This window comes from Podarcis filfolensis (genome assembly GCF_964270895.1).
Source record: "Podarcis filfolensis genome assembly, chromosome: 1".
Taxonomy (NCBI): domain Eukaryota; kingdom Metazoa; phylum Chordata; class Lepidosauria; order Squamata; family Lacertidae; genus Podarcis; species Podarcis filfolensis.
In genome coordinates, this window is record NC_139604.1 from 9994724 (window position 1) to 10018467 (window position 23744).

General features: G+C 43.3%; 1 protein-coding gene across 1 annotated transcript in view; it reads right to left on the reverse strand.

Annotated features, from left to right (window-relative positions):
* Positions 1-23092, reverse strand: part of FAM117B (family with sequence similarity 117 member B) — a 29260-nt gene extending 6168 nt beyond the window's left edge. Inside the window, exons 1-7 of the mRNA XM_083629642.1 lie at positions 22160-23092; positions 10639-10790; positions 7124-7216; positions 5290-5403; positions 4101-4244; positions 2222-2447; positions 1544-1664 (exon numbers count right to left, since the gene is read on the reverse strand). Coding sequence (XP_083485768.1) covers positions 1544-1664; positions 2222-2447; positions 4101-4244; positions 5290-5403; positions 7124-7216; positions 10639-10790; positions 22160-22883 — 1574 coding nt within the window. The 5' untranslated portion in view covers positions 22884-23092. The remainder of the gene's footprint in view (positions 1-1543; positions 1665-2221; positions 2448-4100; positions 4245-5289; positions 5404-7123; positions 7217-10638; positions 10791-22159) is intronic.
* Positions 23093-23744: the final 652 nt, after the last annotated feature.

Sequence of the window (23744 nt, forward strand, 5' to 3'; positions counted from 1 at the left end):
GACAGATGATTTTGAGAGAGGTCTGGGTCACTACTGGAAACAGCTCAAGGACTAAGATCTGTCCAATGTGGAGGCTTGTCTGAAAGTACCCATGATTTACTGAATCGCAATGGTCATTGTCATCTTAATCCTACATAAGGCAGTCCACAACTGAACCCAAAGCTGGCAAAAGCCACCACCTTTCCCAAAGCATAAAAGAATTGGGGATTCTCCCTTGTTTTGCACTTCCTGACACACTCAGAAAGTAGAGTGACACTTCGTGGTTTTCCAAGTGTTTCCAAATCAAAACCAAGCTCATGAGATTCTGCTGTTCTACAGGCTCTGGAGAAGATGGGGTTCTCCCTGATATGAAGTTGGGTCTCATAGTTTCACTGCTTTCAGAGCATCTCCAAAGTTAGTGCAACAATGACACACTCCAGCTCAGAGCTTGAGAGAAGTCAGCCCAGCCTTAGACTGAGGGTGTTCTAAGTTCCCCAAAAGCTAGCATGGCAGGGACCAACCCTTCACCTCTCTATCCAATTTGTAACTGAGAAGGGATGGGGCCATGTCCCACAGTTGTGCTAAGCTCTGAAGGAGTTCTGAGTGTCTCCAAAGTTCAAGGCTGGGTAATTTTGGAAATTAACCTGTGGTAAGTTTTCCTTATGGGACGCGGGTGGCGCTGTGGGTTAAACCACAGAGCCAAGGGCTTGCCAATCAGAAGGTCGGCGGTTCGAATCCCCACGACGGGGTGAGCTCCCGTTGCTCGGTCCCTGCTCCTGCCAACCCAGCAGTTTGAAAGCACGTCAAAGTGCAAGTAGATAAATAGGTACCACTCCGGCGGGAAGGTAAACAGCGTTTCCATGCGCTGCTCTGCTTTGCCAGAAGCGGCTTAGTCATGCTGGCCACATGACCCAGAAGCTGTATGCCGGCTCCCTCGGCCAATAAAGTGAGATGAGCGCCGCAACCCTAGAGTCGTCCGTGACTGGACCTAATGATCAGGGGTCCCTTTACCTTTTAAGTTTTCCTTAAAGCAAAACTGCAGGCAAAGAAAGTGTTTTTCATGTTTTAAGAAAACCAGATATTCCACACTTGTAAGAGTTTCTCTTTTTGGGCTTTGTGCCAAAGCTATGTGGCCATTCTCCAGATCTATTAGATCCCTTGCTGCTAGACAGCATAAACCCCTTTATCACCAAGTCTGATCACTAGTAAAAAGCTCAATTTGTGTGGCATGGTACGTTTTCAGTCCCTAATCACTGACCAAAGAATAGTATTTGCCTTCTGCCAGTTGCCATGGTAGGTTAGCAATATATCAGAGTTCTCATTGATTAAGCAGCTTTGGGTCTGATCTCTGTTACCTAAGCATTCTCTAAAAAGTGGAAGGGGGACAACGACAACTGCAAACAGTTTTAAATGATTACTGAATTATGAACTGACAAAACAATGGAGCTGAAGGAATAACCTTAGTCTATACAGAGATTAGCCACTAAAGCTGCATTGCAAAACAAAAGTTTAGATATTTCTGAAAGGTTAAGACTTTGTAACTATGAAGTACAGTACTACTTACAAGCTTTCCTCAAAGACTTTCACCTTCTCACAGCCCTCTGGAGGTTCACGCTTGAACATATAGCTGTTGTTGGGTTTGGGCGAGGTGGCGTATTTGGGCAGAGGAGAATTGTTTCCATTCTCTGTAATGAACAGAGGTTTAGTTCCTTAAAACATACCAGTACACTTCACCTTGTTCCTCCCACACTCTTACTGGTATTTCTTAAAACCAGGGCCTCCAACGTGGCCCCCGGACATACCAGTGTACCCATCAATATCCCCCAACAGTGCCATGAGAAATATCAGTAAATATTCCCTCAAAAGTCCACTATGCACAAGAGACTATTTCCTCTTTCTGCTCAGTTAATAATAATAATTTTAAAAAAATTTATTTATATCCCGCCCTCCCCAGCCGAAGCCGGGCTCAGGGCAGCTAACAACAATAAAATAGTACAACATTCTAAAATCATTTCATTATAAAATTAATTCAAATCAAATTGATGGCAACCATTAGGCTAAAGTTCTGTGAAGATTGCCAAAGGAGGGAGTCAGGCTGTGCCCTGACCAAAGGCCTGGTGGAACAGCTCTGTCTCGCAGGCCCTGCGGAAAGATGTCAAGTTCCTGTTTTCCCATCACACTTCAGCAGATGCCTAGGCCTGGAATTTGTAATATGCTTTTATGAGCGCTTCTCAGCGGGTACCTTTATCTCTGGGGTCTGCAAGTAGGTCATCAGCAGAGCATGGGCTCTCCTCACTGCCCTCATTGGAAATGGCCAGGAATGAGCTTGGGGACACAGACTGGGATCTGCTGCTATTGTTGCTGCCCTTCTCTGCCCCGCCAGGAGTCTGCGTGTCAATGCTGCGGGTACTGCTACTGCGCTGCACCAAAGGTGGGGGGGCTCGGTGCCCATCTGGAATATCTTGCGGCTGTGAAGAAAAAAACGTATGTATAAACTTCTTGCCATGCAGCAGACCACTAATCTTGTCTGGATAAGAAATTACTTTACATGTTAATAGACTACTTTAGTCTTTTGTATCAATAAAGCTCTTTAGTAGAAGATTAGTTATTCTTCAGACTCCAACAGAAAGAAAGAAAGAAAGAAAGAGAGAGAGAGAGAGAGAGAGAGAGAGAGAGAGAGAGAGAGAGAGAGAGAGAGATGGAAGTCAAACTTAAGGAGATTTGAGGTCTAGTAAAGGATTCTGAGCAAGGGGAAAATATATATCTACTTAAGAGGATTTAAAGGGATGATCTTGTACAAAAAGCAACCAAATTGACTGAAGCAGGGTACTTCATGAATGACCCCCTTCTTAATGTCTGCTTTCCTTTTCCTTTCCCAGTGACATTCATTGACTCCAGAAACTCTCACACATGTGTATTTCATCTTGGAAGTGTCGAATGCACAATTACTTGGATATTCAGAAACAGCAGGAAGGCCTGGAAGTAACACTCCTGGCTTAATAATCTAAAGCAAGAGTGGGGAACGTGTCTCAGCCTGAGGTCAGCGTTTCCTTCTGAGGAACTTTCTGAGGATCAGAGGCAAAAGCGGGCAGAGCAACGAATGCAAATTTCACCTCTGTAAAGTTTAATTTATATACCGCCTCTCATCTGAAGATACCCTATATATAAAAGTATATGATAAAAGCACAAAATAGTTAAAATAAAACCAAAACAAAGCAATAACCCCCCACTCACACAAAGTAGGCTGCTTTTGACACCCACCCCTCTTTCAATCCTGCATCCAGGGAAACAAGAGTCATCATCAGAGTTCAAGGACACATTCCAGCCAGGCAAAGAATCTCAGGCTGTGAAGCAGGGCCAGTGAAGGGGTGTCTGGAGAGAGCTCCAAGGGCCAGAGACAGAGAGGCCTAGAGCGCCATATTCAGTCCTCAGGAAATCGGGTTCCCCACCCTTCAACCAGAGTCTATTAAGCCAGGTACAAGTGTCCAACTCGCATACTCCCTCCTCGCCTTTCCCCTGCATGCCGTCTTTGGTGCTTAAATTACAGTCTCCACAGTGCCCCATTACATCCGAAATGGGAAATGGTGGTTTAATGCCAATTTATTAATCAAGGTTGGTATTTAACTAAACTTCATGAAAGTAGAAATATTTATGCTCCACCCCTTCCCAATTGCTGGCCCCCAATCTGCTCTGGAGGGTTAGAGGAACCCACCAAACAAATCTGGGAGAATCGGGGGTGGGGTGGGGTGGCAGAGTCCCAATGTGGAAATGGAAGCACTACACTGAATATAACCCCAGGTTCTGAAACCATGGTCTGATCCTGATTGAAGATTATAGTTAATAAACTAACATTAGACCACGGTGTCCTGTTTCAGACACAAGGAACCTATGAATTAGTTCAACCAAAATCAGTGCAAAAAAGCTGGTGTGAAAAAAGGGGGGGGGCAACGGATGAAGGCATGAGCCTGATGTTGATTTCTGATTTTCTAAACCATGGAACCAGGAACATTATGTCTAAAATGAATTTCATATCTTACATATTCTGAAGATTAACTCAGACCATTTCACATACTAGCATAAGACCGCAATTAAAACCTATTTGACTGCAACAGTATACTCACAATAAGTTGTTCCTCTTTCTCTCCAGTCTCCTTTATAATTATTTCGATCTCCTGGTTCAGCCCCTCTATGCTGTTACGGAAGCGTGATCCTGTTGACTTGGCAATTGGTATCACAGGAACTAGCACACTCTTTGGGACAGGTGGCTAGACAAACCCCAAAAATAGTAATTGAAAAATGCTACATTTCTGTAGTTTAATACAGGACAATGAATGAAACTTTAGCTCTCAACTCACATTCTATTAATACGACAAAGTTAAGCCCTGAAATGGCTTGGTACGAGGTTATCGGAGAAATGGTCTTCATACATAGAATCTTCCCCATACATCAGGATCTGCTTCATATGTCCTCCTAGTGTGCTTTCTAATAAGATTGGTTAGGCTGGTACGCACATTGGAAAAAGACTTCATGGGGTGACTCCATTACGGAACTCCCTTCCAATTGACTTATGCCTCATCTTTTTGGTAAGGTGTTGAAACGGACCATGAGAGCCCAGCCATGAATGCTATCCCTCTATCCCATCACCTCAAAAATTTCACTTCATTCCTTCCTCTCCCAGAATAGCTCAGCACTTGTGATTTGAATCTTCTACTGATGAGGAATACAAGATATGTTATAATAAACTGCAGCGAGTGCATTAGTTTTTCTAGACTATGAGCATACCTTAGATTTTAATATGTACAGGTGACAAGCATTCTGCCCCCAATCTTCCCTCTTCCAGGTCCAAAAAGACCCAGGCGGCGGAAATCGTGCATCATTTGTACATACCACCTGCAATGTGCCTGGGGCAGTGTTTGGCTTGAGAATTTCAACTTATGTTTCTTTCATTCGAGTGTGTAACTCTATCCACACTGTGCCTGCTGGAGGCTCAGAACCAAAAACTGATTTGGGTGTTAGGGCTCATAATTTGCATAGCAACCACTCCCCCAAACCTAAGTCTTTTTCTTCCACCCATTACCTCTGATATTGTATACATGCTGATCTTCAAGTTCTGCAAGGCAGTCAAATCTAAAGCAAATATTTGCTCGGCAATAAAGCTGCATGTCACTTATTTTGTCATTATTATTTTTGTGCCTCGAGTGCTGACCAGACTTTTGGTGGGAGTTTCTGTGTGTGACACAGCACCTAAAATACAGCAAACATACCGGGACGAACGCTTTCCAAATTTTACATTAACAATCGTGATCGTACCTGGCATTGGTTAATGGCTGCATGATTACCATGGAATGGAGATTGTCTTTCTTTGTCCCGATGATGCCTGCTGCTGTGTTTACTTCTTTGCAGCTGCTGGCGTAGCTTGGCTATCTGAAAGGACAAACATTTTAAGTTTCCCTGTAAAATTGATAATGAAAAGTCTGAACAATTATGTCAAAATGTACAGTAAGTACTGTTACTACCACAGTAACCACTTAGGAACAGTGCACAATACTACTAACATTAAGATGTGCATTCTCCCTCCCCTCAGAGACATGTTGACCACAGCACGAATAGGGATGCCTATGATCAACACGATCGTTTACAGGCTTTTTTCTTGCCTCCCACTTGGCTTGGAGTGGAAGCAGAATGAAGTTGTCTCCAATCTGTAGCTCATTAAAAAAGCAGGATGGAAAGATGTGCGTCTCACCAAGTGGGAACTCCATCACACTGTGAAAACTGAATTCACGCTGATGGAAACATTGGCGTTTCCATTCCACATACGGGATAAGGCTCGTTGGACACCTGCCATTCAGCCTTTGTTTTCACTGATATCATGGCAGGTGGGCACTGCCACCACCTGACCTCAACTATGAGCAAGAGGCATGAGAAAGAGCTATGCCAAGACAAGCTGTAGTGGCTGGGGCAAGGGAAGGGCTGAGACAAATTCCCTCTGCCTATAACTGAGTTGCATCTGTACCACTTGGTTGCACAGATTTGTTGGTTGGCAGGAAGTAGACCCATGGGGTATTTCTCCCTGTGTGGGGAGGCACTCAATATTCATATCGTATTTCAAACACCAGCAGTTTTTTTTAAAAAAGAGAGAAGTAAAAGTTGACATAAAAGAATAATTTGGCTGTATGCTCTCCATGGTTATCAATCTGATGAAACTGACACTTAGCCATCTTCTTACCATGCATGTCTCTAACTATGATGTCTTCTTCTCTATTACATGTTTCTACACCAATTCCACGTGCTAGAACTTGACCTTCTGAGCAGTCAGATGGGTGGCTTTGTTTACATTTAGAAGAGCACCCCATGTTTTATTGCTCCTCTTGCTAGTACAGTGGTACCTTGGGTTAAGAACTTAATTCGTTCCGGAGGTCCGTTCTTAACCTGAAACTGTTCTTAACCTGAAGTACCACTTTAGCTAATAGGGCCTCCTGCTGCTGCCATGCAATTTCTGTATTCATTCTGAAGTAAAGTTCTTAACCCGAGGTACTGCTTCTGGGTTAGTGGAGTCTGTAACCTGAGGTATCACTGTACAGCATAGGAATGGGGAATCTCTGTCAGCCTGCAGGCTGCATTTTCTTGAGGGCAACCTTCCAGGGACTACAGGCCAGTGCTGGCCAGAGGCAAAAGAAGGCAGAGGGGTATAATCTGGAGAAAGTTCTAAGGGTCACATAAAGGTAAAGGTAAAGGTACCCCTGCCCGTACGGGCCAGTCTTGACAGACTCTAGGGTTGTGCGCTCATCTCACTCTAGAGGCCGGGAGCCAGCGATGTCCGCAGACACTTCCAGGTCACGTGGCCAACGTGACGAAGCTACTCTGGCGAGCCAGAGCCGCACATGGAAACGCCGTTTACCTTCCCGCTAGTAAGCGGTCCCTATTTATCTACTTGCACCCGGGGGTGCTTTCGAACTGCTAGGTTGGCAGGGAAGGGTCACATAGAGAGGCTCAAAGGGCAGCATCTGGCCTCCAGGAACCTGAGGTTCCCCACCCACAATGTTGAGAGATCACATATCTCTCATGTTGTGTAAGGAATGTACTGTACAATCATTTGCAGCTATTGTGTGTATTGACTTGAATACAGCTAAACATGTTTCTCAACCTCTTTAAGTTGATCTGTGCTGCCCCAAGATGCTGATCGCTTATGAGAGCCTTTCTTCTTTTCCAAGTATTCTTCAGCCCAAGCACTTTCAGTCTAAGACAAGGACAAAGAAAAAAAAATATGATTCTAATAAATTAAAATCAGAGGCTGACTAAAAACAGATTGGATCAAAATAATTTTCAGAAATACAACATGCCAGACCTTAAAAGTTTAGTTCCCTAAATCATTCTGAAACGAATAGAAGAATCTATTCCTAAAAGAGCTATATAAAGGGCAATACAGAATACAGTGTATAATGCCTTTGATTTGGTCTGATCCACATATACAAATGCAGTCATTTACTGGCCTATTAAAAAATTTGCCTGTCAGATATCTGGTGGGCAAAGTCTGAAATCTAAGCTGAGTAAATGCATGTGTAGCTAACAAAAAAATTAATTCCCGCAGATAAGCAGACCTTTTATGGTCAGATTTAATTTTAATGTACCAAATTGAGGACACAGAATTAATACACTGAACCTCCATTTTTGCATATTCAGCAAAAATTGCATTATGGTTTTTACAGTCAGAAATGTTACGAGCTGATGCTTCAGGGGAAACTGAACAACTCAATATCCAACTGTTACAACACTGGAGGAGCAGCTTGCCTGGTGGGATAGAGCCACAACACGAGCTTCCTGTCAGTGGAGTCAATGTCACTTAGCAGGAGGGCAAAGTAGTGGGGAGATTAGGCTATGTGAATGCACTGCAGCAGCCACACAGCCCACACTTCCCTGCCACCTCGCAACCTCCGTGCTCCTCTTGGTAAGTGAACCCAGGTTCTTAAATGACTGGCACTGTTGTGACCATCCAGGGACCTAGCGATGATGAAATAAAAACCATCTCATCTGCATAAAGAAAGCAGTACTGGAATTTTTTGACTGCCAGTTAAGGGAGGGAGTGGATGGCAGGGAGTGCTCCTGAACTACAGCTGAGTTGCACCCTACTCACATTTAACCATCCCAGGCTTTGCGAAGGAATTTAGCAATAGACAGCTTGGGAAGAAAACAGTACATTTTGGTGCCAACATCACACAGCAGGAGTCCTAGGCCTAAAGAAGTAGGAATAGCAAAGCAATCTACTCCTCCAAACCTCTCCCAAGGCCAACCCTTTGAGAATTAAAGATATTTGTACACCTACCAGCACAGAGAAGAACGAAAGAAACAGCAAGTCTAACTTTCAAACAATGATTCAACAAGGAAATAAATTCTCTCCTATTGGAAGCACGGCAGGGCAACCACCATTTTAAGGCTTCAGCAACCAAGAGGCTTTTCCTTCTGCCTATATCTATCTCTGCTCCTCCCTTCACATTGGTCTCTCTCTGCCCTCCCTCTGCTTCCTTCAATTATGGAGGGGAGGTAGTAGAAACACAGGGAAGCCTCCCTGCAGGGCTTCCTCCACTAAGAAAAACATCAATTCTGGTTGTACACAATTTTTGCATATATGTGTGGCCCTTAGAACTAAGCAATACAACTGTATATTATTTATGCAAAGATTAAATAGCAGGGCCAAAATATTCAATCTGAAGGAGAATCCCCAAGGCCAGATTGCAATATACCGTATTTTTCTCTCTATAAGACGCACCAGACCATAAGACGCACCTAGTTTTTGGAGGAGGAAAACAAGAAAAAAAATATTCTGAATCTCAGAAGCCAGAACAACAAGAGAGATCGCTGCGCAACGAAAGCAGCGATCCCTCATGTTGTTCTGGCTTCTGGGATAGCTGCGCAGTGAAAGCAGTGATCCCTCTTGCTGTTCTGGCTTCTGTGATAGCTGCACAGCCTGCATTCGCTCCATAAGACGCACACACATTTCCCCTTACTTTTTAGGAGGGAAAAAGTGAGTCTTATAGAGCAAAAAATACGGTGTGTATATATATATATATATATATATGTGTGTGTGTGTGTGTGTGTATATATTGTATTTTACATCACTATTACAGTATAGCTGTACTATAAGAAACAGCAGTCATTTGTCCCGTGAATTAACTTACAGTCTTTCCCAAAGGAGGCATATCAGTATAGGTTGAAAGAAGCATTGAGAATAATTAAAAATAGCTGTTAAAAGGGTCTCCCAAACACCAGTTGCTATATGGCACTCAGCACCATCTGGGCTAAAGATCCCGAAAGTAGTTGTCAAACGACTGTAGGGCCCTGGGAGCAGGAGGAAGCTATCATTTGCTGTTGTGAATTTCTTGCAGCTTAGAGCTTTCTAATGTCTTATTTTTATACCTTTTACAGTTTGTAGTAAGAGGAACTGTAAATTATCACATAAATAATGAACGGTGTTGATTATTTATATAATTTAGATATAGGCAATGTTATTCGCTCCTTTTGCACTCCCCCTGTGAAATGGCCCAGTAGCTGTTTCTGAGGACATACTCTGGGTTGTTGTTGTTGTTTTAAAAAGATAATAAAAAAAATTCCCTAGGCTCTTGTGACTCATATTCAGTGCAGATGAGAGATCAACAAGTCCAACTTCCAACTTTTCTATTGGATTGCCGAAATACTTTTGAATAAAATAATTCAGAACATTAATCAATTCTGCAATGTCCCTTGCAAAATCCAGTCTGGACTGGGGACACTACCTGGCTCTCCTTGGTCCATTGTTCTAAATTATTTAAAAGAAGATGCATGTACATTTTTGCAGGAACATAAAGAAAACACACATTGGGCTATTATTTGGGGGCCATCTATCACCTTTCTTAAATATTAAACTAAAATAAAGCCTGCTGACAATATTAATTATGTCTTGAACTGTCAAGAGCCTCTGTTACCCATGTCAACAACTGCCACAATGTAATTTGTTAAATACTAGACATGAAATGACACACCAAATAAGGTAAGGATAGTTAGAGAAGATATTGCTTACCCATGTTCAATGCTCTATGCACTCTCAAAAATATATATATTTTTATTTATTGCCCTTATATGCCACCTTTCCTCCCAAGAGCTCAAGGTAATGTATTTAGTTCTCCTGGCTGTTTTATCCTCACAACAACCCTGTGAGGTAGGTTAGGCTGAGAGCGAGTAACTGGCCCAAGATCACACAGTGAGCTTCTTGGCTGAGTGGGGATTTGAACCCTGGCCTCCCAGATCCTAAACCAACACTCTAACCACTACACCACACTGTATGATAGGTACCACATACATGTATCATAAAAACTACATGAGAAATATCTATGCATACAAGAAGGAAAGCAACAAAATTCATCAACTCATGATTAATACCAGGCACTGGAAATTCATGATGTACATAGTAAAGGTCTCAATACTTTTTAACATTTTAGACCAACGTCGATGAAATTTTAACAAATGTTATGAACAAAGAAGAATGCTTTCAAATCTTTAAGCATATAAATTCAGTAGAAAATGTCCCCTGCTGAACTTCTGTGAACCCACCACAGCAGACAAGAGTGGTGCTGACATTCCTTACCCCTGCCTGGCAAGTGTTTTTTCCTAGTATATATGAGCTCTTACCTGTGTGGCTTTGTCCCTCATGCACGGTGCAGCTTGACCGTGATTCTCACGAGGCCATTGTCCAGCAAGATATGGAGCAGCAAGTAGGTCTAGTGAAGGGGTACGTCGAGCAATACTGGAAGGGCTTGATGAAGGTGGCCGTGGTTTATCAACTAAAATAAGAAGAAGAAAAAGAAAAAAAGATGACTCTGAGAGGAAATAAAGCCTACTGTTACACAGATTTTCATTCTGCGTATCATGCATTTGGACTGTACACAACTGGTAATCGTTTTATTTATGAAGCTGTTATGTATAGGTTTATATATATATATATATATATATATATATATATATATACACACACACACTCCTGACTCACACAGCACTCAGCTGCCAACAATGAATATTTAAAGTTTAGGCCTTGAAGACTTTAAAAATGCACAGGTGTATTAAACTGTGACAGAATAGGCTGACAAACTTTCCCTCTGTGCTATTATATACTACAGTTTGACTGATTGGCAGTCCTAGGTTAAATACACTATCTGCCTTCTAGCTGGTCACCTCATTTACATTTTTCGAGATAAATTACACTTCATTAACTTATTGTTTAATACTAGGAATTGTGCTTCTAATTCCCTGTTGCACAATAAAACCAAAAAAGCCTCAAACCCAGAGTAGTAGTACCCACACATAATAATTTATCAGAAGACTCCATTTCCCCCCAATATATTGCTTTTTTGCTTTCCTCAACATTAGTAAAACTTCTGAAAAGTGGATTTTACAATTTAAAAATCACAAACACATACTGAATCAGTTATCTGGGAAAGCAATCACTAGAATTGCAACAATAGCAGAGCTACCGTTTCCTGAATAAAAAATATAATCAACTACAGCATAGCCATCAACTACACTCCAATCCATACACACAATTAAAAGTCATTATTATTCAGAGAACTCACTCAGGCACACAACGTGACTTTTTCTTTTCATCCAATTTCTTCTAAAACTTCCCAGAAATTCATGAATAGTTTATTATGCGCAGGGAGCAGATGTTGAAAAACAAAAAATACACAAAACATAGTGCGCATGCCCACACAACAACTCTGGCAAGGGCACAAAGTTTACCATTATTTTATTAGCCTAGAAGCTAGTTTGCTTAATGCATTACACACCAAGCTGTTTTGCTTAAAATGCATTATACATCATCATGTAGTATAGTACACTATACTGCATAAAGTAATTGAGCACCATACGACCAATACTCCCATTTGCAGATAAATGCATGTATATATTTTAGCATCAGCCCAATAAAAACATATACTATGGTTAACTGCACAAGGTTTGCATATATACTGGTATTTCATCCCCATTAACAGGAGAGTAAAATTTAAATATATATTCTCACTATATTATTTTTTTCTGAATCCATCCAATGTATTTTTCTCATCTAGCTCCCTAGGCTATTTCAGAATATTTCATTAAAATACTGTCTGCACTTCAGCAAATCGTGTAGTATTTTCATTGTCATTTCTTCCCTTGTGTTGCTACTCAGCCCCCCTTCTTTTCCCACAACTGCTCAGCTGCTAGCTTCACATGATGTGACCTACATAACAAGAGATGCACTTGCTTCAAGATAGCAGTTATAACAGCTGGGCTGATGAACAATAGAGGTATTTCAGAAATGTCTTAATTTTATTAGACTTAATTATACTATAGTCAATGGTTCCAAAACTATTCAGTGTTCCCTCTGCCTGAAGTTCTCTTGTTATAGGATACTCGTTATTGGTCTTATATTTAGTCAATCAGATGTTTATTATGATCAACCAACCAGTAAGACAAAATCTAAAAATACAAAAACAGAGCCTCAATGAAGCCAATTGTTTTAAAAAATGACAAGCTAAGAACGAATGATCATAGCAGAACTAAGAGGCATGATATGACAACATTCAGATATTTTTGCCACTTGTTTGGTAATCATGGAATATAGTCAGAACAATTGACCAGGAAATCACCTCATAATTATGCGTTATCTGATAAAAACAACAGTAAAACATGACTAGACACTCTTTCAACCTCTGAGTGGTTCTACAGGCAGGATCTATCTTTATGGGAACTCTACGAAATCTGCTATCTAAAATCTTGAAAATGGGCCAATAAAATATCTCTTCTGCACTTGGGCACTGTCAGAAAATTTAAAATATGCCATTCAATTATTAGAACAAGATCAGCTAAGACTCAACAACTGTGGAGTACATGGTCCATTAGCCAATACATCCAGCTTTTGCACATGTACATTTTCATTCTTTATTTCGTCAGATTTGGCTCATACTAATTACAATGACATCAAATAAGAGAGAGAAAAAACATCTCATACCACCCCCTGCCCCTGATGGAACCTTAATACTGTTCAATTTTTCAAGAGAAAATTCAAGTTCTGGAAACAATATTGAGGCGCCAAACAAAATCTGGGTCACAATTTTTACAGTGCGCACTCGTATAGCAGCTGGAACAAATTTACTTCTTTTTGTGTAGAAAATTGAAGAATGCTTTTACTGCAGACTCTGCTTAATCTTTGCTAATTTACCCTGTACATTACAGATAACAGGCATGAAACCAGATCCTGAGATACTTCTAAGAATCAACTTGTCCTATCCTCTGCCCATCCGCAGTCCAATAATATTTGGACTTCCTTTTTGAAAATACCATAAACTTTGACTTATCACTGTTAACAGTTAGAGATTCATTTCCACAATGATTTATATATCCAACAAGTTGTCATCAATTAGTTTAGGTTAGGAAAGTGAGATGGTATTGAACCCAGAAGTTAGGCCAAACATAAATTATGTAAGATGAGAGAATGGACATATCCTTCCACAACTTCATGGCTGGAAAACAACGAATCCAAACGATTACTAGGTTGCTGTGCTCATATATTCTGAAAATATATGTGCAGATACATCAATTATGTCAAATACAAGTTATTATCAGCATTAGCAGAAAAATACATTGATATTTGCTACTGTATTTACAGCAAATATCATGGCAATTAAAGGTTTGTGCCGCATCCGTCTGCTGCCCAAGGCATTCACATAAAATAGTACAAATACAGTTAAAACAAGGTTTCAAGATGAGAAGTATCTCTATCCCAGTTAAAAACCTACAATCTATAAAACATGATAAAAAATTAAGTACCGTATTTACTAGAGTCTAATGTGCCATTGAATCTGATGAGCACCTCAATTTTCAGAACCTTGAAACCAAAAAAGGTACTTATTAGCAAATGTAAACGTGCTATTGAATCTAATGCGCACCTTAATTTTCACAATGTAATTTGGCCAAAAAGGTGTAAATAGGTAAATCACCATGTAACTGCAATATATATTTGTTGGCATTATCTATGTTTCTGCCAGAGTACACAAACAGGGATAGGGCTTTTTGCTAGGCACCTAAGCTTCATGCTTGCCATCTGGAAAGCAGCAGAACGGTAACTCAACTGCTACACAATTAGAGTTCTGCTAACTCTAAGCTGGTAACAGATGCTAGCTTCCCAAGTGCATATCATATCACCACCATATAGGAGGAAGTAATTCAGAATGGACTTCAACTAGTCAAAAACATGTCCGACTGTTTAATATGGGAAGTTCTGACACCAATGGTATGGTAGCTTCTGCATAGTTTTAAAAATGATGCTAACCATTGCTCTCATGTACTTCTGATACTCATGCTGATAAAGTATTTTTTAAAAAAATATTTTATTAAGGGTTTTCTTGTTTTACAGTGTAAGTGTAATGCCTCGTATTTTTTTTTCTTCCATGTAACATTTTTACAAATCTGTTTCATTTGATGAGGCATTAGGGAGAGAAGAAAAAAAAAAGAAAGGGGGGAGGGGAGGGAGGGGAGATGGATGGGGTGGGGTCGGGTAGCGGTGTTTCTGTTATGCTTAATGTATGTAGAGTTTGGTGTCAGCGTGCTTGTGTTGTTCACTTGTGTTCCTTTGGTGGTGAGAGAGGTTGGGGTTGGCCTAGGGTGTGATTGTTTGTTTGTGATTGGCTGTGGTGATCTTTGTTTTCGTGTGTGAGTGAGGTGGGTGGGTGTTTTGGATCAGGTATGCTGATAAAGTATTGCCTAGGAGCAGCTAGCCAAAATGTACCATTTATGCTTGAAATCCCCACAAATTATTCAACTGTATGCTACAGTGCAAGTGAAAATGTGGATGCCTGGTTGATGATTTCAAAAGCTGCTGGAGATGATAAGCAGAAAGGTGAAGGGGGGGGCATTCTGACGACAGCGGAAGAGGAGGGTTGGGGCTTGAGTAGGGAGTGGCACATTCCTGTTTCGCCTCCGGCAGTGAAACAGAATGGGCCATCCGTGTCCAAGTGGGGAAGAGAGGAAGGAGACCCCCTCACTCAATGTTGTACACAAGCTGCAGTCTTTGTCTAAAATTGTTAAAATGTGAAATCAAATGAGAGCTTCTGAACCAGTGGTCTCATCACTGCTCCTTCAAAACTATAGAGATTTCTCCTTCACTTGTAAGGATCTTTTCCACTTCCTCAGGTGTCACAAACTCAAAGTTCTTCATCAAAACAGGACAATGCAGAAATTGGCGTTCAAGTCAGAAAGGATAAGAGCAATTGCATCCATAAACTATTTTTTAAATAGATAAAACTAGTTTAAGTCTTGTAACATTGTTTTCCAGACAAACCAAGTGGCAATGTGTTCCACCACTAAATGGATCAATTCCATTTTGGGGTTCAATATTTTTTGCGGAACGTTTAAGTTTACCATTGCACAAGCCAGTTGGACCTGTTAATTTAATTTCAGCTGTAAAACTCCCACTGACTTTGAACTAGGTTTTTGTTAACCTTTGGTCAGCCCAAGCTACTTCCCCCTATATTAAAGGAAGAGGGGTTCCTCCATAAAGTTGGGGTGATTCCATGCTGTCAGGGAATCAGGAGCAGGAGCACTGGGGAGAGAGGATTGGGAGAGCGAAGGGGAAGAATCCGAGGGCAGCGTAGGGGAGTATGACAGTGGCCCGAGAGATTCCATGAGCTTCTCCAGTGAATCAGAAGATTCCCAGAAGGGGGCGCCGATGGTCAGGGCAAGGGGGGTCCCAGGGGGGACGCACCAGAAACAAGGAGCCAGAGGGGAACCCCAAAGCAGCAGTGGAGGATCGGGACCAGTTTCCCCACCAGAGCGTAGTGGGGGGGAAGAGTCACATGTGTCAGGGGCAGTGCCTCCTCCAGAGAGGGAGTCAGGGCTGACCACGCCTCCAACGGAGGGGAGGTCAGTTGCAGCTAGCCCCCCCGAAGGGGGAAGCAGTGACAGCAGCAGTGGAACGGTCAGGAGGAAAGCTGCTGGCTGGGCGCGCGCGCCAAGTTCAAATGTGCAGGCGCGCGGAACAGCAGGAGACCCGGATGGGGAACCAGCTCCTAAAGCCCGCCAGAGGGAGGGAGAAGGCTCAGGGGAATCAGCGGGAGAAGAGGCTAGAAAGGGCGGAACCCCGGCGGGCAGGCGGACCCAGAGGAGGAAGGAGCAGCGGAGAAGGTGGAGCAAGGCTAGAATCTTAAATTGGTGTCAAGGGGGAGGAGACTCAGATGGAGCATCAGTGGTCTGACACTTAAGACGTGGAGCTGCGCGCTGCGGCTCTGGAAGTGAATCTGAACTTCAATAAAGACTTTTATACTTAACAACGAAGCAGCGTTGGTCCTTTGTGAGCTGGGACCTAGGGTAGCTCTGACACATGCAGTTATTTTAAACATCATTTTAAAGCATACATTTTCAAAAAATTGTTTAGAATTAGTCAACTGGAGCATTAATTTCCATAACAGAAAGAGGCCCTAGGATCTTATTCACTGGGGTGATTCTTTGGTTCAACCAGCAGCCACTGATCAATCCAGAAATACGACTGAGGATAATATGTGCAAAGCGTTTTATGCATTGACAAGAGAGCATCTAAGAGGCAAAATGTAGCCTCTGGAAAATCTAGGGATTGCTCATCCAGTATATATATAAAAAAGCTCCAAGGCTCAATGGCAGCGGGGAGAAAGTCAAGAGATTCACTGAAAAACAGATAGACCCCGAAAGTAGGAATAGTGCTATTAGTAAAATGCAACAGTTCAGTCAGATCCTAGTGCCATCGAGATGACTTAATGACACTGAGGAAGAGGGCCCTATTTCAGAATATGGAAGAATTCTAGGAACATAGTGATTCTATAGAATCTTATATTTACTTGATCAGGATCAAAAACTGTTTACTGCTATTCTTGCCTCAACCTGGATTATGTAGGATTCATACCAGGGTGCCAAATGTAAGATTCAGTTTGCAGATATTCCCACTAAAAGAGGGCTTGAATTACATTTACTATCAAGTATAGGCCAAATGCTAAGAATGTTCTACTTTATGTTTAGGTCCAGCTGAAAAGTCCCTTGTAGTCATAGGGGTTGTTATATATGGAAATTGGGAACCTCCCTTCCATTCACACATTCACAGAAACTGCAGTCATCTGACCTGTGGTGAAAAGTTATATCCTGAAAATGGAATAGATGTAGCCTCAACAATACAATCTGCAAACTGTTGCAAGCTTTCAGCCTATGTTGTAAGCTTTCTGGCCTATGTATGGGACTCTGATGCATACAACTTATCCATTTCTCCTCCAGTGCCTTGTATAATCTGGTTTATCTTGTTTCTATTCCTTCCAGGCAATCTCCTTGTGTACAAATTACAAACTTGATCACAGAAGGACCAAAAGAACCTTTCCAAACTGAGTGGATGGGTGATAAAATGGCTAATGCAATTAAATGTAAGCAAACACAAAGTGATGCACATTGGGGTAAAAGTCTTTCACATTTACATGCTCATGGGGACAGAACTTTTGGTCACAACGGATAGATAAGTGAAGATGTTGATCTAGTGTGAGGCAGCTATGAAAAAGGCAAGTTCTATGCTTAGCACCATGAAGAAAGGAACTGAAAATAAAAGTGCCAATATCATGATGGCGTTAAACAAATCTATGGTGCGATCGCATTTGGAATACTGTGTACAGTTCTTGTCACTTCAACTGAAAAAGGATACTGGAGAGCTGGAAAAAGTTCCGAAAAGGGCAATAAAAAAGATCAAGGGGATGGAGTGATCCCCCCCCCCCATGAAGAAAGGTTGCAGGCCTTTTTTTTAAAGAAAAGGTAAGTAACAGGTGACATGATAGAAATCTATAAAATTATGCATTGCATGGAGAAAGTGGATAAAAGAAGTTTTTCTCTCTGTCTAATAAAAATAGAAACTTGTGGATATCAAATGAATCTGAAAGCTGGAAGATTCAGGACACATAAGGAAATGCTTCTTCCCACAGCACATAGTTAAACTATGGAACTTGCTCCTACAGCAAGCAGTGATGCTCATGACTCTCAAAGAGAATTAAACAAAAATTTGGAAATTAGGGCTATCAGTGGCTACTAGCCATGACGGCTGTTACCCTGCCTCCACACAATTGGAGGCAGTAATTCTTCTGAAGATCAGTTTCTGGAAAATACATGAGGGGAGAGTCCTCTTGTGCTCAAATCCTACCTGCTGGAGTATTCGTAAAAAATAAACTTGGCACTCATGTATATGTGTTAACATTTTTGTCTTGTGGTATAAACTAGTATCAGAAAAATGTAATCCGCCTTCTAATATAGGCAAACACATTCTTTTAAATGATATACAAAGTGAAGCATTACCCCAAATAAAAGCCCTGAAATAATGCATTAATCTTTTGAAAGTATGCTTGGGGGATGTGTAGATAAATACCACACAACACATCTATTATTATTTGCAGCATTCATTAATCTTAAGTGTATTAACTTTACTGCAAATGCTAAATTTAAGTAGAGTCCATCTTTCCAAATCAATGGAGATTTATGTTATTTACCTATTTGCATTCAATTTAATGATTTGAGAAGTATCTGTAGGAAACAAAATTGCTAGATATGTTATAACCCTTCAAACTTCTATTTTCACCTTCCTGACTATTTCCTGTCAAGTAAAGGCATTCCAATAGCCACATGGAAAATCAGCATGCCACAAAGCTATTAACTGTAAATTTCTTAAGTGTTTGAAAATTTAGTTAAAAGGTAGGTGGGGCAACATCATACTAGTCATTCCCGTAACAAATTCTGACTCAGTGCTATTATCAATTATACATATCAATGAATAGGAGCCTTCAGGACATAAAAGTTTTCTGAACAATGGCCTCAAGAATAATTACTCTTTCATAGCTCTCTTCAAGGCTGAAAGAAAGCTTAAAAAGCAGTCACACTTTCCAAAGTCCATAGCAATTGATAATGACAAGTCAATACTGTCTTGAAGACTAAGGCTGCAATTCTAAACAATGTTACAGTTGAGAGTGGGTCTTATTGTTCATTAAAGATACTTGAAACAACCAATAAAAGGCTCAGCTTTGACTAGATAGAGATTCTGGTCAAAGATGAAACGTATAATCCATGCAAGTAGTTTCAAGACAGATCCTTTCTAGATCACATTTCTAGTTTTTCCAAGATGTAAGGAAAAGAAACCTATTGTTCATACCTGCTTGATTCTACTACGCATTCTTACTGGGAAGTCACATCAAGTTCAATGAGGCTTGCCATCAAATAAGCCTGGAGAAAATATGTATGCTGGCTAATCCTAACCACATTTTCTCATAAGGACATTTTGGGATGATGTTTTCAAATTCTTCTGTCCTTAAAAGTTAGTATTCTTAAAAAAAATATATAAAGGAAGTACCTTAGTTGTTAGGATATGCTTCTTTAGCACAATCTAGCTACTTTCGCAATAAGTTTTGCTAGTCTATCTGCCCACACATCTGTTTGGTATTTCATGGCATAGTGAAGGAAATGGGGGTGTGCATGTGTGCAAGAAAGAAGAATTCTCCATTTTATAGAAGCTTCCCTGTGTGGTTGCAAAACAGCACTGGTAAAATCCCAAAGATAACCAGGCAAGTGGATATTTATATGCTTGTTCAAATAATAGTAGTGTACAAATTTCCAAATAACCTCTCAATCTCACTACAGGCGGCGACAATTTCGTGCAGGGGTTCTGTTCCCAGCCCCCATGCACTGCACGACAGCAGAACATGCATAAGTGTGCCCCGCCCTCTTCCGGGTCCAAAAGTCCCACATGTCAATGGGACTTGCCTAGAATGGTTGCTGCCTGTCTATAAAAAATGTTAACTATTCTTTGCATTCACAACTGTCTATAAACAGTTTCAAATACAACACAATCACAACATATGCGCAGGTTCGATTCCAAGGGTTCTACATATATGCAAAAACATGTATACTCAAGCTGCCCACTTATAAGCATCGCTAGCCTTCTGGACCAATGAACTGAGGAGGCCTTGCTGCCGCTGCCCAAGGAAGGAAAGAGTGCTTAAAAGCACCAGGCAGCCCAAGCAGACCCAGTGCAAAAGGTGCTTTTAAGCTCTTTGCCTTGCTTTCATTTAACTTGTGCAATTTCAACTAGCCTGCCTTCAACCATGTATGGTTGAAAGTGCATGAATTACATGTGCGTACAACAGAGGCGTTCAACCTTTTTGAGTCCACAGCTCCCTTCTTTTTGCAGCTCCCCTGTGAAAAGTTCCCAGCAGGACCCTATACAGTTATACCTCGAGTTGAATGTGCTTCGGGTTGAGCGCGTTCGAGTTGCGATCTGTGGCAACCCAGAAGTAACGGAGCGCGTTACTTCCAGGTTTCACCGCTCGTGCATGCGCAGAAGCTCAAAATGACGTCATGTGCATGCTCGGAAGCGGGGAAACGCGACCCGCGCGCCGTCGCGTCTTGCATTCCATTCGGGATGCAAACGGGGCTCTGGAACGGATCCCATTCGCATCCCGAGGTACCACTGTACCTGTTTACTCAGACATTTTCAACTAAGTTGCATTGGGCTCACTCTTACCGTACACTGGATTGCAGCCTTAAAAAAAATAATCAATTGTAGGGAAGCAATAAATAAATGGCGCTGCACCTGACCATCATTCACGGTGCCCCAATACCAGCTGAAAACCACTGGCGTAAGATGCAATTCTACTGTATACAACAGACCTACCTAGGGAGGTGCTGAGTATTCCAGGACACTATGATTGTCACTGACTTGTCATTTTGTATCTTCATTGGATGAAATAGTGCACTGTTCTGCTCCTACTTCTTATCTTGACTGCATGGAGAATGCTACCAAGACAGTCAAATTTCTGTGGTCTTTTTCCTTCCCTAAGGTTGGTATTAAACCCCTGCACCGGTCCTGTAGTGTATAGACTACAGCATGAACCTAAAAAGATATAGACTGTGTATACACCATAAAGGCATGACTTCCCCCAAAGAATCATGGGAACTGTAGTTTACACCCCCCCCCCACAGAGCTACAATTCACAGTACCATTAAACTAGTTTCCAGGATTCTTTGAGGAATCAGTCATGTGCTTTAAATGTATGGTGTGTACTCAGCCATGGAACTGTGAACAGAGAGGCTCAAGGCCACTGTTTTCTCAACAGAGGGAGGGTCACTAAAGCAAATACTTTCACCCTGGTGTCAATTCTACAGATCCTATACAAGTATCTCACCTACTCATTCTAGAAAAACTTATGAATGCTAGAGCTCAGGTATTCCAAAACCTAATCTGCACAAAAAGACACATTAGTTGAAACTTACCAGTGTAAAGGAGGACACATGTAACTACCCAAACTGTCCGCTACAAAAAACGTAAGTCCTCCCCACTCAGCTGAACAATTGCTTTCAAAGATCAGGAAATATTATTTAATAACATACTAGCTCCCCTTCAACCCTCAATTACCATCAACATATTATATTTTGTAACGTTTTACCACCACAAATCAATGTAAAGCTGCGCTGTAAAACCAGGCCAAAACAAGACCATCTGCCTTGCATGCAGAAGGTCCCAATTTCAATCCCAGCATCTTCAAATAGGACTGGGAGAGACTCCCTGCCTGAAACCCTAGGGAGCCACCATCAGTCAGGGTAGACAGTATGGAACTAGATGGGCTCCGTACCATGCAGCCTGCCATGCTCCTATTAAAGCGAAACATGTCTAGACACATCCTTTCGCTGCCTGGATCTCTTTTCAGGCACCACACCATGCTTGGCAGTGCTTTCCTTTCCACAGGTCCCTGTACATTGTGCCATCGAAACACAGCTCCCCTAGGAAGGGAGGCGAGTCAGCCACCAAAAATTATGGGGGTAAGGAAGTTATTCAATGCAGACAGGATCTGCAAATAACAGGTGAGAAATGACAACAACCTCCCCCCCAAACAAGGGGGTCCAGAGCCAAGGGGTCCACAAGGGAAGTGCAGAGATGCCCAAAGCCCTGGCGGCCTCGTGGTCCAGCTCTGCAGGAAAGCCCTCGCCATCTGCTCGAGACGAAAAGCAGGAAACCGGTACGGTTAGGGCCAGTTGGCAGCAGCTCGGGTGGGGGGGGGGCTCCGGTTTCCTCCGCCTTAAGTGCCCCTTCACACACACACCCCCACGCACCCCCCCCAAAAAAAACCCCACCCCTCACCTTTGCAAACAGGCGAGCTCGGGCTCTTCCTCTCCGGAGAGGCCCTGCTTTGCTCGGGCGACCGCCTCCTCTGCCGGTGCCGGATCCTTCCCCCGGAGGACGAGGAAGAAACCACGGCGGCGGCGGCGGAGCAGGCGCTGCTCTCGGGCACAGGCGGCGAGACTGGGGAGGAGCAAGGCGAAGGGCTGGAGCCCGGCAATGGCGGCGCGGGGGGCGGCGGCGGCAGCTGGTGCAGCCGAGGGGGGCTCCCGCGAGGCCCGGCCCCGCGCGTGGGGCTGCCGCGCGTGGAAGGCGGCGGAGGAGGAGGAGGAGGAGGGAGGGCGGCGGCGGCGGCGGGGGTCTGCGTGGCTACGGCAGGGCTGCCACCGCCGCTGCGCGCGCCGCTGCCGTTACCGGGCGCCGCGCGTGTCGGGCTGGCGGTGCGCGAGGAAGGAGGCGGCGGCGGCGAAGAAGAAGAAGGAGGAGGCGGCGGCTGAGGCGATGCCGTCGTCGTCGTCGCCGCGCGTGAAATGCCGCCGCCGCCGCCCCTCGTGGGGCTGCCGTGCTGCTTGAGCTGGAAAGGCACCGTCGCCCGCATGGGCTGCAGGCGGCTGCTGTTGGCGCTGGCGGCCCCGCCTGCTCCCGCCGACACAGCCGAGGCTCCCGCCGCCGCCGCCGCCGCCGCCAGGGAGGTGGCCGGGGTCGGCGAGCCGCTTCGCCTCACGCGCGGCGGGTGAGAAGCCATCCTTCGGCTGGCTCTGAGGTAAACGGCGCTGAGGAGAACGGCCGTTGGGAGGGGGGAGGGGAGGGGGAAGAGGAGACGCCAGTCAGTCAGTCAGTCAGTCGGTCGGTCAGCCAGGCCCCCCTCAGCAATATAGCTCTCCTCACACACGAGCGGAACGCCGCTCCGGCCGATGCGACCGCTCCGGCCGCCTCATCAACAATAGTGGCCGCACCGGCCTCTCCTATTGGAAGCTCGTCGGCGCCGTTGCTGCCGCTACAGCGCGCTGATTGGGCGAGGGGCGTGGCCTTGGGGATCCGTCTCTCTCTCTCTCTCTCTCTCTCTCTCTCTCTCTCTCTCTCTCTCTGTGTATGCGCGTGTGTGTGTATGCGCGCGCGCCCGCGTCGCGGGGTGGGGTGAGGCTTAAAGGGGCAGTGTCGCGAGAGGCAAGACGGGAGCTGAGTGACAGCTTGCGGAGGCGTTCCACGCAACCGCACGCGTGTTTTCCCCGCGGGCGGGTGACGCCCTCACCCGCGGGCGTGGGAAGGCAGGTGACATGGCTGGGTCTTGTTTTAAGATACAGCGCCCCATCATGGAAACTAGATGATGATGATGATGATGATTAACAATAATAAATTTTTATTTTTTATTTTTATTTTATATTTATTAAATTTGTGCAGGTGCTTAGGTACCTCCTGCATGGAAAACACCCATTGCATGTGGTTTGCATGCATAAGGTATCACTTTCCATTCGTTTTCTGTTCCTGGCAGTACTGGGAAAGGCTCCTGTCCAATATTATTATTATTATTATTATTATTATTATTATTATTATTATTATTACTATTTTATTATTTTATTATTTTATTAATTGTACCCCTCCCATC